This window comes from Myotis myotis, unplaced genomic scaffold, assembly GCF_014108235.1.
Source record: "Myotis myotis isolate mMyoMyo1 unplaced genomic scaffold, mMyoMyo1.p scaffold_m19_p_1, whole genome shotgun sequence".
Taxonomy (NCBI): domain Eukaryota; kingdom Metazoa; phylum Chordata; class Mammalia; order Chiroptera; family Vespertilionidae; genus Myotis; species Myotis myotis.
In genome coordinates this window covers 140735337-140748645 of record NW_023416313.1, presented here as the reverse complement: position 1 = coordinate 140748645, position 13309 = coordinate 140735337, and the positions used below count along the sequence as shown (strand labels likewise).

General features: G+C 37.4%; 1 protein-coding gene across 2 annotated transcripts in view; it reads right to left on the bottom strand.

Moving 5' to 3' along the window:
- The window catches only part of STRN3 (striatin 3), a 98149-nt gene that overhangs the window by 46209 nt on the left and 38631 nt on the right, over window positions 1-13309 (bottom strand). For both annotated transcript variants that reach the window (XM_036353873.1, XM_036353882.1), the window contains exons 5-7: window positions 12370-12543; window positions 5050-5179; window positions 3787-3928 (exon numbers count right to left, since the gene is read on the bottom strand). In XM_036353873.1, coding sequence (XP_036209766.1) covers window positions 3787-3928; window positions 5050-5179; window positions 12370-12543 — 446 coding nt within the window. The remainder of the gene's footprint in view (window positions 1-3786; window positions 3929-5049; window positions 5180-12369; window positions 12544-13309) is intronic.

The following is a 13309-nucleotide window of genomic DNA, read 5'->3' as shown; positions in this document are numbered from 1 at the left end:
GGATATATTTCATTTAGACAGACTATTTTTAAAAAATAATCTGTGTCCGTTACCCAAAACCTTAAAATGACCATCTTCCATTTATAAGTAAATTCACTTTTAAGTAAATGAATTAAATATAAAGGAGTATTGGTATGTCCATCCTTTGTTTTAGAACTGAATATGACACTTGTTGAGTAGAAATAATGAATTCAGAAACACTAGAGAGAGCCTATAACAGTTTTCAGTTCTTAAGGAAAGAAACTACTTGAACCATTTTATCCTAAAAGAGTCCTTGTTCTTTTCAAGAACTTGAAATGTTTTAAAGATATTTAAATCTCTTCAGGAAGGAAAAGACTATGTCAGTTACTTCCACTTACACAGAGATTCAGGTGTTGACAGTTGTCATTCCCTGATTACATCCTCTCTTGACTCTTCACTCTACAGTCAAAAGTCTTTGGACAGAAGGACCAATCAGTTGTACATGATATGCTACTTTTATTAAAGAAACTAGTGCCCCAGTGCACGGATTTGTACACATTGAAAAAAAAAATTAATTAGAAGGTGGCCAGTGGGGCAGGGTGGGACTGGACAGGACTGGGTGAGACAGGCTGGACACGTCCTGAAGCCAACCTCCCATAGTCTCTCCCCAGCTGGCCGCACCTGGGGTGGTGACGCGACTCGAAGGGCGTTTGCATCCCTCCAGCAGATGGGGTCCCTCGGCCTGGCCTGCAGGGATGGGGCCGAAACTGGCTCTCCGGCATCCCCCAAGGGGTCCCGGATTGTGAGAGGGGGGTTCTCAAGTGATGCACCCCTAAATCCGGCTCCCTCCTCTCTAGTTTCGGGGTGTGGCACACAAGAACCACTGCTCAGCAGCTCCTGTGTTGAGTGTCTGCCCCCGGGTGGTCAGTGCACATCATAGCTACTGGTTGGACAGTTGCTTAGCCTTTTATATATATAGATAATGCCATTTTATACAGATTGAAATGTCTGAAATTTTTGTATATTAGTTTGACTAGCAGTCAAACTTCCAGAAATTTTAGGCAAAAGAAACAGGAATGGATATGTGTCAACATTTAGCTATACAGTCCTAGCCTGTTTGGCTCAATGGAAAGAGCATCGGCCCGCAGACTGAAGGCTCCATTTGTTCAAGGGCACAGACCTCGGATGCAGGCTCGGTCCCTGGCCCTGGACAGGGCAGTGTGGGAGGCAACCAATCGATGTGTCTCTCACATCAATGTCTCTGTCTCTCTCTCTCTCTCTCTCTCTCTCTCTCTCTCTCTCTGTCTTTCCCTTTCCCTTCCACTCTCTCTGAAAAAAAAAAAAATAATCAATGGAAAATTATTCTCAGATTAGGATTAATAAAACAAAATAAAAAAAGTTTAGCTATACAAATGCTCAAAAACTGCTTTTGATCATTTTTTAAAAATTAAAATAATCTGAATGTACATCAGCAGAGCACTGGTTAAATAAGTAAAAGAACATATTGTCAGAATATTATGCAGCTATTATAAAAGTGGTGCTGAAGAAAAACAATATGTCAAGTGAAAAGTGTGGGCTATAAATCAGCACAGAGCAAAATCCTTTATTAAATAAACCAGAGGCCCGGTGCACGAATTCGTACACCAGTGGAGTCCCTTGGCCTGGGCCGTGGGATCGGGCCAAAACCAGCTTTCTGACATCCCCCAAGGGGTCCTGGATTGAGAGAGGGCGCAGGCTAGGCTGAGGGACCCCACTGGTGCACGATCGGGGCCAGGGAAGGACGTGGGAGGTTGGCCAGCCAGGGAGGGATGGCGGGCGGGCTCCACAGCGTGTCTTGCTCAGTCCTGATCCACCGGACCTCATCAGCAAGCTAACCTACTGGTCGGAGAGTCTTCCCCCTGGTGATCAGTGCATGTCATAGCAAGTGGTTGAGTGGTTTTAGCATATCATTTGCATATTATGCTTTGGTTGGTTGAATGGCCGACCGGTCTACCAGACACTTAGCATATTAGGCTTTTATTATATAGGATATACAAATCTATAATAATAAAAGCGTAATATGCTAATTAGACTGGACGTCCTTCCTGACGACGCTGGGGCTGCGAGGGAAGCCAGGGTCCTGGGTGCCAGAGGGAAGCTGGTGCAAGGAAGGCCAACTCTTGCATGGATTTCGTGCATTAGGCCTCTAGTCTTTATACATAAATGTTAACCATGGTTCTCTCTATATAATAGCATTATAGGTAATTGTTAATTTTCTTCAGATGTAGTTGTGGGTTCTAGATCTCCTAAAACATACATAGATTTAAAAATAATTATATATTTATATAAGTTAAATATACTTATATAATTATAAAATAAACCAGAAAAACATAAACAATAATTTAGAAATTACTGGAAAAAAGGTATTTCCAACATTAAATGAGTTGCAGAGAAGCTAAAAGAAAACTTAGATACTTCTACTGTTTCTCCTGAGCAAAGCTAATTCTTAAGAGTAAACTTCTAGCCCTGCCTTGTGTGGCTCAGTTGAGTGTTGTCCCATGCACTAAGGTCACTGGTTTGATTACCACTCAGGGACTCAGGGCACATATCTGGGTTTTGGGGGGGTAGGAGGCAGCCAATCAATGTTTCTCTCTCCCTCTCCCTTTCTAAAATCAATAAAAACATTTTTTAAAAGTAAACTTATAGAATATAGTCATTTTCAAATAAGTGCAAAAACTATATTCAAGTTTAGAAGTTAATGTGGAGTTTATCCAGTTTTAATAAATGTTCCTTTTTCCACTTAGGAGAGAAGTGAAGGTCTGAAAACAATACTTGAGGATTATAAATAATGAGGAAGCTGGTAACAAAATTCAGTTCTTTTAGGTACTTGAATTTTATCAGGATAGTCAATAAATCTATTACGTAGGTTTTGTCTCTCCTGCTATTAGCAATATTCAGTTTCAATACATACCTGAGGCATTTTAAAACTCCAACTGTGTTTCCTATCACCACACTAGTGTTTAAAAATCCAGTGATAATTCCTTCCTAGTGACTAAGCAAGTTTGGTTTTCATGTGAAATATGTTAAGGTTAGTAACCTTCTCTAATAAAACTCAGTAAACACAATTTGAATTCTACCTATCAGATAACATGCTAATATTAAAAGATGATTGAATGAACATATTTAATAGGAACAACATTCTGAACCTCAACTATTATCTTAAAATATTTTTTACACTTTTATTTTACTTTTTAATGGGGTTTTTAACTCTATATAAATAGTACTGGGCATTCTCCCTTTTAGTTATAGCAAAACTATTATTAGCATTACATATCACTTGCAAAGGCTAGGCCCTCATATTTGCACAATGAATATTATAAAGTAGTTTAATACCTTCACTAAATCTTGCTTAATATAGAGCTATAATTTAAGATTAGTAGCTTTATTACTTCCTAGCAGTTAGTCAGGTAACACCATACAGGCATACTGAAAGCATTTCGTCTTTTTGAAACCTAAAATCATTACCAAATTAGTTAATGGGAATTTTAAAAACTGTTTATACATGCTTATTTTTTAAATCTGCTAAAACAGACTGGATTTCTAAATTGACTAAATGTTTCAACTTTAAATCAAGACAAATTGCAAAATCAAAGTCCACAAAAAACCATATATGAAATAGTTTAGTCACCCAAACTAAATAAACTGGTCCAAATTATTCAATACCTCTCCTTGCTTTCAGTTTAACTGCCACCGTACATTCAGATACACACATTCCACATATAATATTTAATAATAATACATCTTTAAGGGCTAGAATTTCTCCCATGCCCATAACTATCACCTTACCCCATTCTGTGCCATCCCCTGAACTCCGTGCTTCTCCAGCTCCTTCACCATCTTCAGCAGTCACTAAAAAATCAAATTCTTTCAGTGCTTCCTCAGTATCAGGATCATCAGTTAGGTCAGCAGCTAAACCTTCATTACCTATCTGTAAGTGAAATATAAGCCAAAAATTACTTTTATCCTAAATTTTAAAGGGGCTCTTTATAGTTTCACACAATTATTTTTACATTGGCACTCCTATTTTTAAATTACTTAAGTATAAAATTTTAGATTTTCCATGTAGTTCACCAATCCTAAATTATACCCTAGATCTGTAGTCGGCAAACTGTGGCTTGCGAGCCACATGCGGCTCTTTAGCCCCTTGAGCGTGGCTCTTCCACAAAATACCACATGCGGGCACGCACGTACAGTGCGACTGAAACTTCGTGGCCCATGCGCAGAAGTCGGTATTTTGTGGAAGAGCCACACTCAAAGGGCCAAAGAACCACATGTGGCTCGCGAGCCGCAGTTTGCCGAGCCGCAGTTTGCCGACCACTGCCTAGAGATAAATGGTTTTCAAGTGTGTGAAGAACATTGTAAAATGTGATGCAAGAAAGGTGGTAGTAAGAATTATTAATATGCTAATGACCAAGAATAGTTAACCTGTTTAATTATAATATATTCAGTTACCCTTTTAAAAAACCCATTCACTCACTTAAATGGAAAAGTTATGCTGAGTTGACCTCACTCACTTTGAACTATAACTTACAGATACGATACAACTAATAAAACATTAACTAAGCCAATAGCTGTGGTAATTATAATAGCGCTTTACCTCCCAGAACAGAAACAAACAAAAATAAAACAAAAAAGGAAACAAAATGTCTATTTACTCATGTTACACATATTGAATATATTGCAAATATAAAATGTGGCAAAAAGATTAAAAACTGCTTTTACAGACAATGACATTTCCCTACACCACTGTAACATCCCAAAGAACTATAACTGAACCTATCCTTTTTTTTTACATACTTGAAACATTGTACATTACTATGATAATTCACAAATGGATCACCCAAACTACTTTTGCTCCTATAGCTAACCCACATCACCACTAAAACAGATAAACCTGTTTCTTAGGTAATAAGCAAAAGTAAATTATTAATCCTTACCAAACAACAAGAATGTCAACACATACATTTGTAATTCATGATAGTTTATTTCTATTTGAAATATATGAGCATATATATTTTAGCTAATAAGAATAGAAAATCAAGTTCCTACTTTGTGTTTATTAATCCGATGTTTGTCTTTTCCTTCTGGGATGCCTTCAATCATGTCATTTTCCTCTTCTTCATCACTGTCATCAGCATTTTCTAAGAAATTGAATGTCTCAAGAACATCACCAGAAGGCCTGTATGAAGGGAAAAAGATGAATCCAAATATTCCAATGGTTACTTCTAATATTTCTTTCTGGTTCCTATTTTACAACACCACTTGAAGGTAGTATAGAGATTCAAATGACAACCTATTTATAAATGTATTGCGTAAATATTTTACCCAAGAAGAGAATTCTGAAAGATTAGTTATGCTCTACAATTAAATTAAAAGTGACTGTTTCCTCCAGTGTTTACTGTCCAAAATATTTTAAGTAATTACTGTATCAAAGTAAAATCCTGTATTATTAGACACTCAAATGTGGTACTATTTCTCAAAATAAAGGCACCATAAGCAAGCAACTTAAATTGAGCATTTCTTATAACTCTATAACCTATTACAGATTGGCCCAAACGTTTGATCACTAAAGCCAAAGTTTAATTTATCAGGCTACCCAGATTTAAATTTATGGTAAATCAGTTATAGAACATTCCAATCCGTTTCACATATTTTCTTCTCTTTTCTTTTTTAAAATATATTTTTTATTGATTTCGGAGAGGAAGGGAGAGGTGAGAGAGAGAACATCAATGATGAGAATCATTGATTGGCTCTCCTGCACGCCCCACACTGGGGATTGAGCCTGCAACCTGGGCATGTGCCCTTGACCGGAATCAAACCTGGGACCCTTCAGTCCAGAGGCTGACGCTCTATCCACTGAGCCAAACCGGCCAGGGCTTCACAAATTTTCTTACCTAGAAAACGGGATCCTTAACATACTAAAGATAGCTACCTGAATTTGGCCAAGCCACTTAGACCTTTGGCTTCAACTTCTTTACAGTCAGGGGGAAAAATGTGGGAGTTGAACTAGATCAGTGATGGCGAACCTTTTGAGTCGGCGTGTCAGCATTTTGAAAAACCCTAACTTAACTCTGGTGCCGTGTCACATATAGAAATTTTTTGATATTTGCTACCATAGTAAAACAAAGACTTATATTTTGATATTTATTTTATATATTTAAATGCCATTTAACAAAGAAAAATCAACCAAAAAAATGAGTTCACGTGTCACCTCTGACACGCGTGTCATAGGTTCACCATCACTGAACTAGATGATCTCAAATGTCCTTATCAACACTAAGAATGCATGGTAACAAAAATAATAATATAAAATTTACAGTTTTCTCCCTCCCTGATTGGTTCTATTAATTCAAATTAAGGACATAATACAAGAAGACTATTTCTTTTGATAGCACTTTAACATGCCAGAGGGTTTTAATAAATCTACTACACTTTGCCTAATCCAGCACATTAAGGATCTATATAAACACTTAATGTAAAAGAGACTGTTTCCAAATGCAAATTGGCAAAAAACAAAAACACACACACAAACCTACCACAATAATAAAACACACACTTTTTAGTTTAGCATTTAAAATATCTTTAATATTTGAGAATTAAATGAAAGGCAAATAAAATATTCAATAACAAAAAATATAAAGAATATACAGTAGTAAGTCCTCACTTAACGTTGTTGACAGGTTCTGCAACTTCAAGGGAACTGAAATATGAAACCAGTTTTATCAAAGGCTAATTGATATAAACAAGAGATAAGTTCTTACTGCATCTCATCAATGTCATACTGAAACAACAATGATGGAGGGGGAAATGTATCAATGGGGGAAAAGGGGACATCTGTAATCCTATATAATGAAGGCCTAATAAGCTAAGTGTCCAGTTGGCCGTTCAATCAATCAAAGTGTAATATGCTAATGATATGCTAAGGCCACTCAACCGCTCGCTATGACGTGCACTGACCACCAGGGGGCAGACACTCCAACCAGTAGGTTAGCTTGCTGCTGGGGTCTGGCTGATCGGGACTGAGCAATCCCACAGACCCTCCCCAGCTCTGATCATGCACCGCTGGGGTCCCTCAGCCTGGCCTGCACTCCAGGACCCCTCGGGGGATGTCGGACAGCTGGTTTCGGCCTGATCCACAGGGCAGGCTGAGGGACCCCACTGGTGCATGAATTTGTGCACCAGGCCTCTAGTACTTTCAATAATAAAGATAAGTTTTTTTAAAAAAAGAAACAACAATGAAGAAAATGTTATTTGAAGACCTGCTGTAATAAATTTAAGATATGAAAATTTGTTTTGAACTTTCATAAATTAAGTGCTGCTATCCCTTGAATAGAAACTTATATCTCTAAAGTGAAAACTCATATTTTAGGTTTTACAATTATATTTGATCACAGCAATACATGTGCATGGCTTTAAAAGTCAAATTGAGCACAATCCATAAAAGACAGAATTGATGAATCAGACTTACAAAAATTAAAAACTTGCTCTTTGAAAGACACTGTTAGAGAATTTAAAGACAAGCCCACAGATTGGGAGAAAATATTTGCAAATCACATATTTGATGAAGAACCTGTGTCCAGAATATACAAAAAACACTCAAATCTCAACCATAACAAACAATAAAAATGAGGAAATTATTCAAATCGACACTATCAAAAGATAAATGGATGGCATAAACAGATAATGGACATCATTGGTCTCTAGGAAAATAAAAATTAAAAAGCAAGGATGGACTGTGAGGGTCTAAGAGTTAACTCTACTTGCATGCTAACATGCTGTTTCTTTTGAGATGTTTCTTTTTGGTGTTCATGATGATGAACTTTGTATGGGTCTTTTTTCAGTAATTTTATAGTTCTCTTGGGGGGGAATCCTTTCAAACCCCTCCCCCCCAAAAAAATCCTGGAAAATGCAATCTGTATTTCTAGAAGTGGGATTATTGGAACAAATGGGAGTTCCATTTTTAACTTTTTAAGAAAACTCCATACTGTTTTCCACAGTGGCTGCACCAGTCTGCATTTCCAGCAGCATTGCAAGAGGGTTCCTTTTTTTCCACATCTTCACCACCACTTGTTGCTTTATTTGTTGATGATAGGCATTCTGACAGCTGTGAGACGCTATCTCATTGTTGTTTGGATTTGCATCTCTCTGATGATTAGTGACTTTGAGCAGGTTTTCATATGCCTCTTCGCCTTCTGTATATCCTGTTTTGAAAAGTGTCTACTAGTATTTAGGTCCTTTGCCCATTTTTTTTTTGGATTATTTATCCTTTTGTTAAGTTGTATGAGTTCCCTGTAAATTTTGGAGATTAAACCCTTATCAGAGATAGCATTGGCAAATATGTTCTCCCATGCAGTAGGATTTCTTGTTGTTTTGTTGATGGTTTCTTTTGCTGTACAGAAGTTTTTTATTTTGATGCAGTCCCATTTGTTTATTTTCTCCATACCTTCCATTGCCCTAGGAGCTGTATCAGTAATGATATTGCTCTGACATATGTCTGATATTTTGTTGCCTATGGAGTCTTCTAAGAGTTTTATGGTTTCCCATCTTACATTTAAGCCCTTTATCTATTTTAACTTTATTTTTGTGTATGGTTTAAGTTGGTGATCTAGTTTCATTTTTTCGCATGTATCTGACCTATTTTCCCAGCACCATTTATTGAAGAGACTTTCTTGACTCCATTGTATGCTCTTGCCTCCTTTGTCAAATATTAATTTAGCATAAATGGGTTGGGTCGATTTGTGGGTTCTCTGTTCTGTTCCATTGGTCTATATGTATGTTCTTGGGCCAGTACCAGGCAGTTATGAGAACAGTGGTTTTGTAATATAGCTTGATATCTGGTATTGTGATCTATCCAACTATATCCCAAGAAATCAGAAACATCAATCAGAAAGGATATATGCACTCCTATGTTCATAGCAGCACAGCTTACAATAGCTAAGATTTGGAAACGGCCTGAGAGCCCATGAGCAAATGAGTGGATTAAAAAACTGTGGTACATCTACACAATGGAATACTATGCTGCTATAAAAGAAGAAGAAAGTTTTACCATTTGCGACAGCATGGATGGGCCTGGAGAGCATTATGCTAAGCGAAGTAAGCCAGTAAGAGAAAGATAAGTATCACATGATCTCACTCATTTCTATATATATAAAAGCCTAAGCAACCGTTACAACGGAATGACCGGTCGCTATGATGCTCACTGACCACTAGGGGGCAGATGCTCAACACAGGAGCTTCCCCCAGCCTGCAGGCCCCGATCACCTGATCGGAGCTGAGCCCCCAGGCTGGGATGGGGAACCGGGGGTGGGTGGCAGTAGACGCAGCTCCTTTCCCAGGGGGGCCGAGGGCTGGCTCCCTCCTCGGGGCAGCGGCCAACCTCCCGGGTCCCTCCCCCGGCAGGCAGGCCCCGACTGCCCGGGCTGGGACGGGGAACTGGGGGTAGGTGGCAGTGGACATGGGCAGCAAGGGATGGAGGAGGGGGGTAGGCGGGGAACTGCAGGGTGGCGGTGCAAGGGCGGCGAGGGAAGGAGGAGGCAGGAGGCAGGGAGGCAGGGAACCTGACCAGCCCTGATCGCCAGCCAGGCGTAGGGACCCCACCTGTGCACAAATTTTGTGCACCAGGCCTCTAGTGTGGGACATAATGAACAACGTAAACTGATGAACAAAAATAGATCCAGAGGCAAAGAAACACCAAACAGACTGTCCAAACACAGAGGGAAGGTGAGGGGGAGAGGGGAGTATAAGAGATCAACCAAAGGACTTGTATGCATGCATATTAGCATAACCAATGGACACAGACACTGGGGCAGTGGGGCTTGTCCTGGGGGATGGGAGTGGCCGGGGAGGGGGTAAATCAGGGGAAAAAGGAGACATATGTAATACTTTAAACAATAAAAAATTTTAGTTACTTAACACATTGTTTGCGGGTAGTTTTTATCGCGCACTAACAGGTGGCGCGGGCCATTTTTGCTAATTTTTTGCGCAAATGGCAACGTTCAGTAAAATTACGATAACTTTAGTTTATGTATTTATACGTTACCCGCATTCTACCACTAGTCTATAAAAAACGAGTTAATACGTGCCCCGCGCTCTACTACTACAGTCAACATAAAACGTATAAATACAATTTGTTAAAAAAAAAAAAAAGAAAATGCAATCTGTAAATATATTCTAGAAATCTTTCTTTTATTACTACCTTAACAATCGTTTAAATACCATTTCACATGGTCTTTCCTTCTGAAACTCCTAGTCAGATGTTGGCTTTCTGGATTGATCTTTGAATTTTCCTAGCTTTTCAGTCCTACTTTCTTTATTCCCTTTTCTGGGAGAGTCCTTCAACCTTATATCCCAAGTTTTATATATAAATTCTTTCTATCACAATTTTTAATCTCTATTAGCTCTTTTTTGATCTCCAACTAAACCATTTAAAATAAGCCCTGGCTGGTGTTTCTAAGTGGTTAGAGCGTCTGCCCACACACTGAAGTCATATGGGTTCAATTGCTGGTCCTAATCTTGTAAAGGCAAGAAGTTGTTGTGGATCTTTTATGCATATTCATATGTGGCATAGTAAACTGCATTACTCTAAAATATTTATAAATCTTCTGAACTACTTAGCTTGGTTAGCTAGTAACTTTAGTTAAAATTTTAGAATACTTTTTCTTTTCCTCTTATGCTATAAAAACACTCTATGATTCCTGAAATCCTGAGTATAGAAAATAAAGGTTCTATTAAATGCTAAATTGCTTCCATTAGAGACCTTATTTCTCAGAAATAAAAAGCCTAAACAAAAGACTTGTGCTGACTCAGAAGTTATAGAACATGTTTTAAATAACTGTGTCAGAAAATATATCTAAGATATAAAATAATGCTAGTTTATAAACTGTACATATAAATTTCTTAAGGTCTAAATGAACTCAATGAACTCGTTTGATTTTTTTCCCCCATTCTCTTTCTTTTCTTTGTCCTTCCAATCTGTTATTCAATGTAATATCTAATGGTAAAAAAATCTTTTTAAGTTTCACCTGCTTGATTCCTTGCATTTATCAAGTCTGTATTAACCAAAGCATAACTGATAGATGGTAAACAACAAATGCTGACAAGAATATAGAAATCAGGATTCATAAATTTCTGGTGGGAATGTGAAATAATTCAGCCACTTGGGAAAACTGGAAATTCCTCAAAAAGGTAATCAGAGTTAGCATATGACTGAGCAATTCCACTCCTAAGTATATACCCAAGAAAACTGAAAACATGTCCAGATTTGTATACCAATGTTCAAAGTAGCATTACTCATTATTCCAAAATATAGAACCAACCAATATGCCAATCAACTGGACAACAAATAGATGGACAAAATATGGTATATTCACAGTACAGAATATTATTTGGCAATAAATAGAAATAAATTACTGGCATGTGCTATAACATGTATAACCCTTAAAAATATTATGTCAAATGAAAGGAGCCACTCATAAAGTAACCATTTATATGAAACGCCCAGAATAGGCAAATCTTTAGAGACTGAAAGTATATCAGTAAAGTTGCTTGAGGGGTTGGGGGGGAGGGTGAGAAAAATGTAGGAGTGTGGGGAGTGACAGGTAATGAATATGGGGCTGCTTTTTAGGGTGATGAAAATTTTCACAACTTAAACTGTGGTGATGGGTGACAACTGTGAATATCCTAAAAAACATAAAATTATATACTTTAAATGAAATGTATGATATGTGAATTATATTTCAATAGAGACATTAAAATAAAAAGAACGTTTGGTAGCTATCTGAACCCAAACAGAACACAAAGCCTTATTCCTTTCACACTAGAGTCTAACCCAGGGGTGGGCAAACTTTTTGACTCGAGGGCCACAATGGGTTCTTAAACTGGACCGGAGGGCCGGAACAAAAGCACAAATGGAGTGTTTGTGTGAACTAATATAAATTCAAAGTAAACATCATTACATAAAAGGGTACGGTCTTTTTTTTTTTTTTTAATTTTATTCATTTCAAACAGGCCGGATCCGGCCCGCGGGCCGTAGTTTGCCCACGGCTGGTCTAACCATTGCTATTCTGATTACAAAGTAGCATAATACTTAATTGAAAATACTCAGAAAAATGTAAAAATCAGGATGTTAAAATAACTCTGAACTACATGACATCATCCTTAAATTTTAATTTTGCACATATTTCAGAATTATTGCCATTTTAAAAGCACCTAAATGGAAAATTTATTTGCCCGTGGTACCATTTAGGGAGAGAAGAGTCTTTAAATTTGAACTCTACCCGTTTTAAAAATTGTTAACGTTAGTAAAAAGAAGCTAAAAAGATTCATAATACCCATATATAAACAATATTAACCTACAAATATATATCATACCTTTTGATTTCTTGTCCTTTTTGCTTAGGAGATTCACCTCCATTCAGGATCTGTTCTAAATTCTTTGTTTCTACTGATCCATTTGGTTCTGAATTGGACAGTCCAAGTAATGACCTTACCCGCTGAGACCGTACATCTAATATTGTATCTGTGTAACCTACTTCCTGAAGATATCTGTAAGAGAAAATTAAAAATATAAAAACCCACATATTGTTAACACCAGCAAACTTAACTAAAAATTACATTAAAGGATTTTAGAAAAACCCATAATCCTATAAAATATATTCTTCCTTTGCCTCAATAACTGTCTTCTCTATAGACTAGCTCCAGTTTTAAGAGAAAAAGGCCAATTACAAACCAAAATTTAATTAAGAAAGTGAATAGTACAGCCAACATTAATCAAGGGTCAATTATTAAATCCTAAAAAGCCCTAGGCAGTGGTTCTCAACCTTCCTAATGCCGTGACCCTTTAATACAGTTCCTCATGTTGTGGTGACCCCCAACCATAAAATTATTTTCGTTGCTACTTCATAACTGTAATTTTGCTACTGTTATGAATCGTAATGTAAATATCTGATATGCTATATATGTTTTCTGATGGTCATGACCCACAGGTTGAGAACCGCTGCGAGCCTTAAGAAGTCGTTTTGAGTTGATGATAAATATTTTAAGTCTGGAAAGTGGTAAGAAATGAGCAGAACTAAACCTCAGAATAGTTACATGCTAGGTTTAGATAGACAGGTCACTTCTCCTTCTGGGATCAATTATCTATCTCACTGCATTTCTATCATCCTGTGGTCTTCAAATTTTCTGTATATCTAAACCAGAGTACTTAATCCAGAATCCAGGATGAAAATGAAAAAGAAGAAAGGGATTGGATTATGACATAAATATAGATGATGGGTCATGAGTGTCTTTGTGTGACAAATTTTAAAATTTC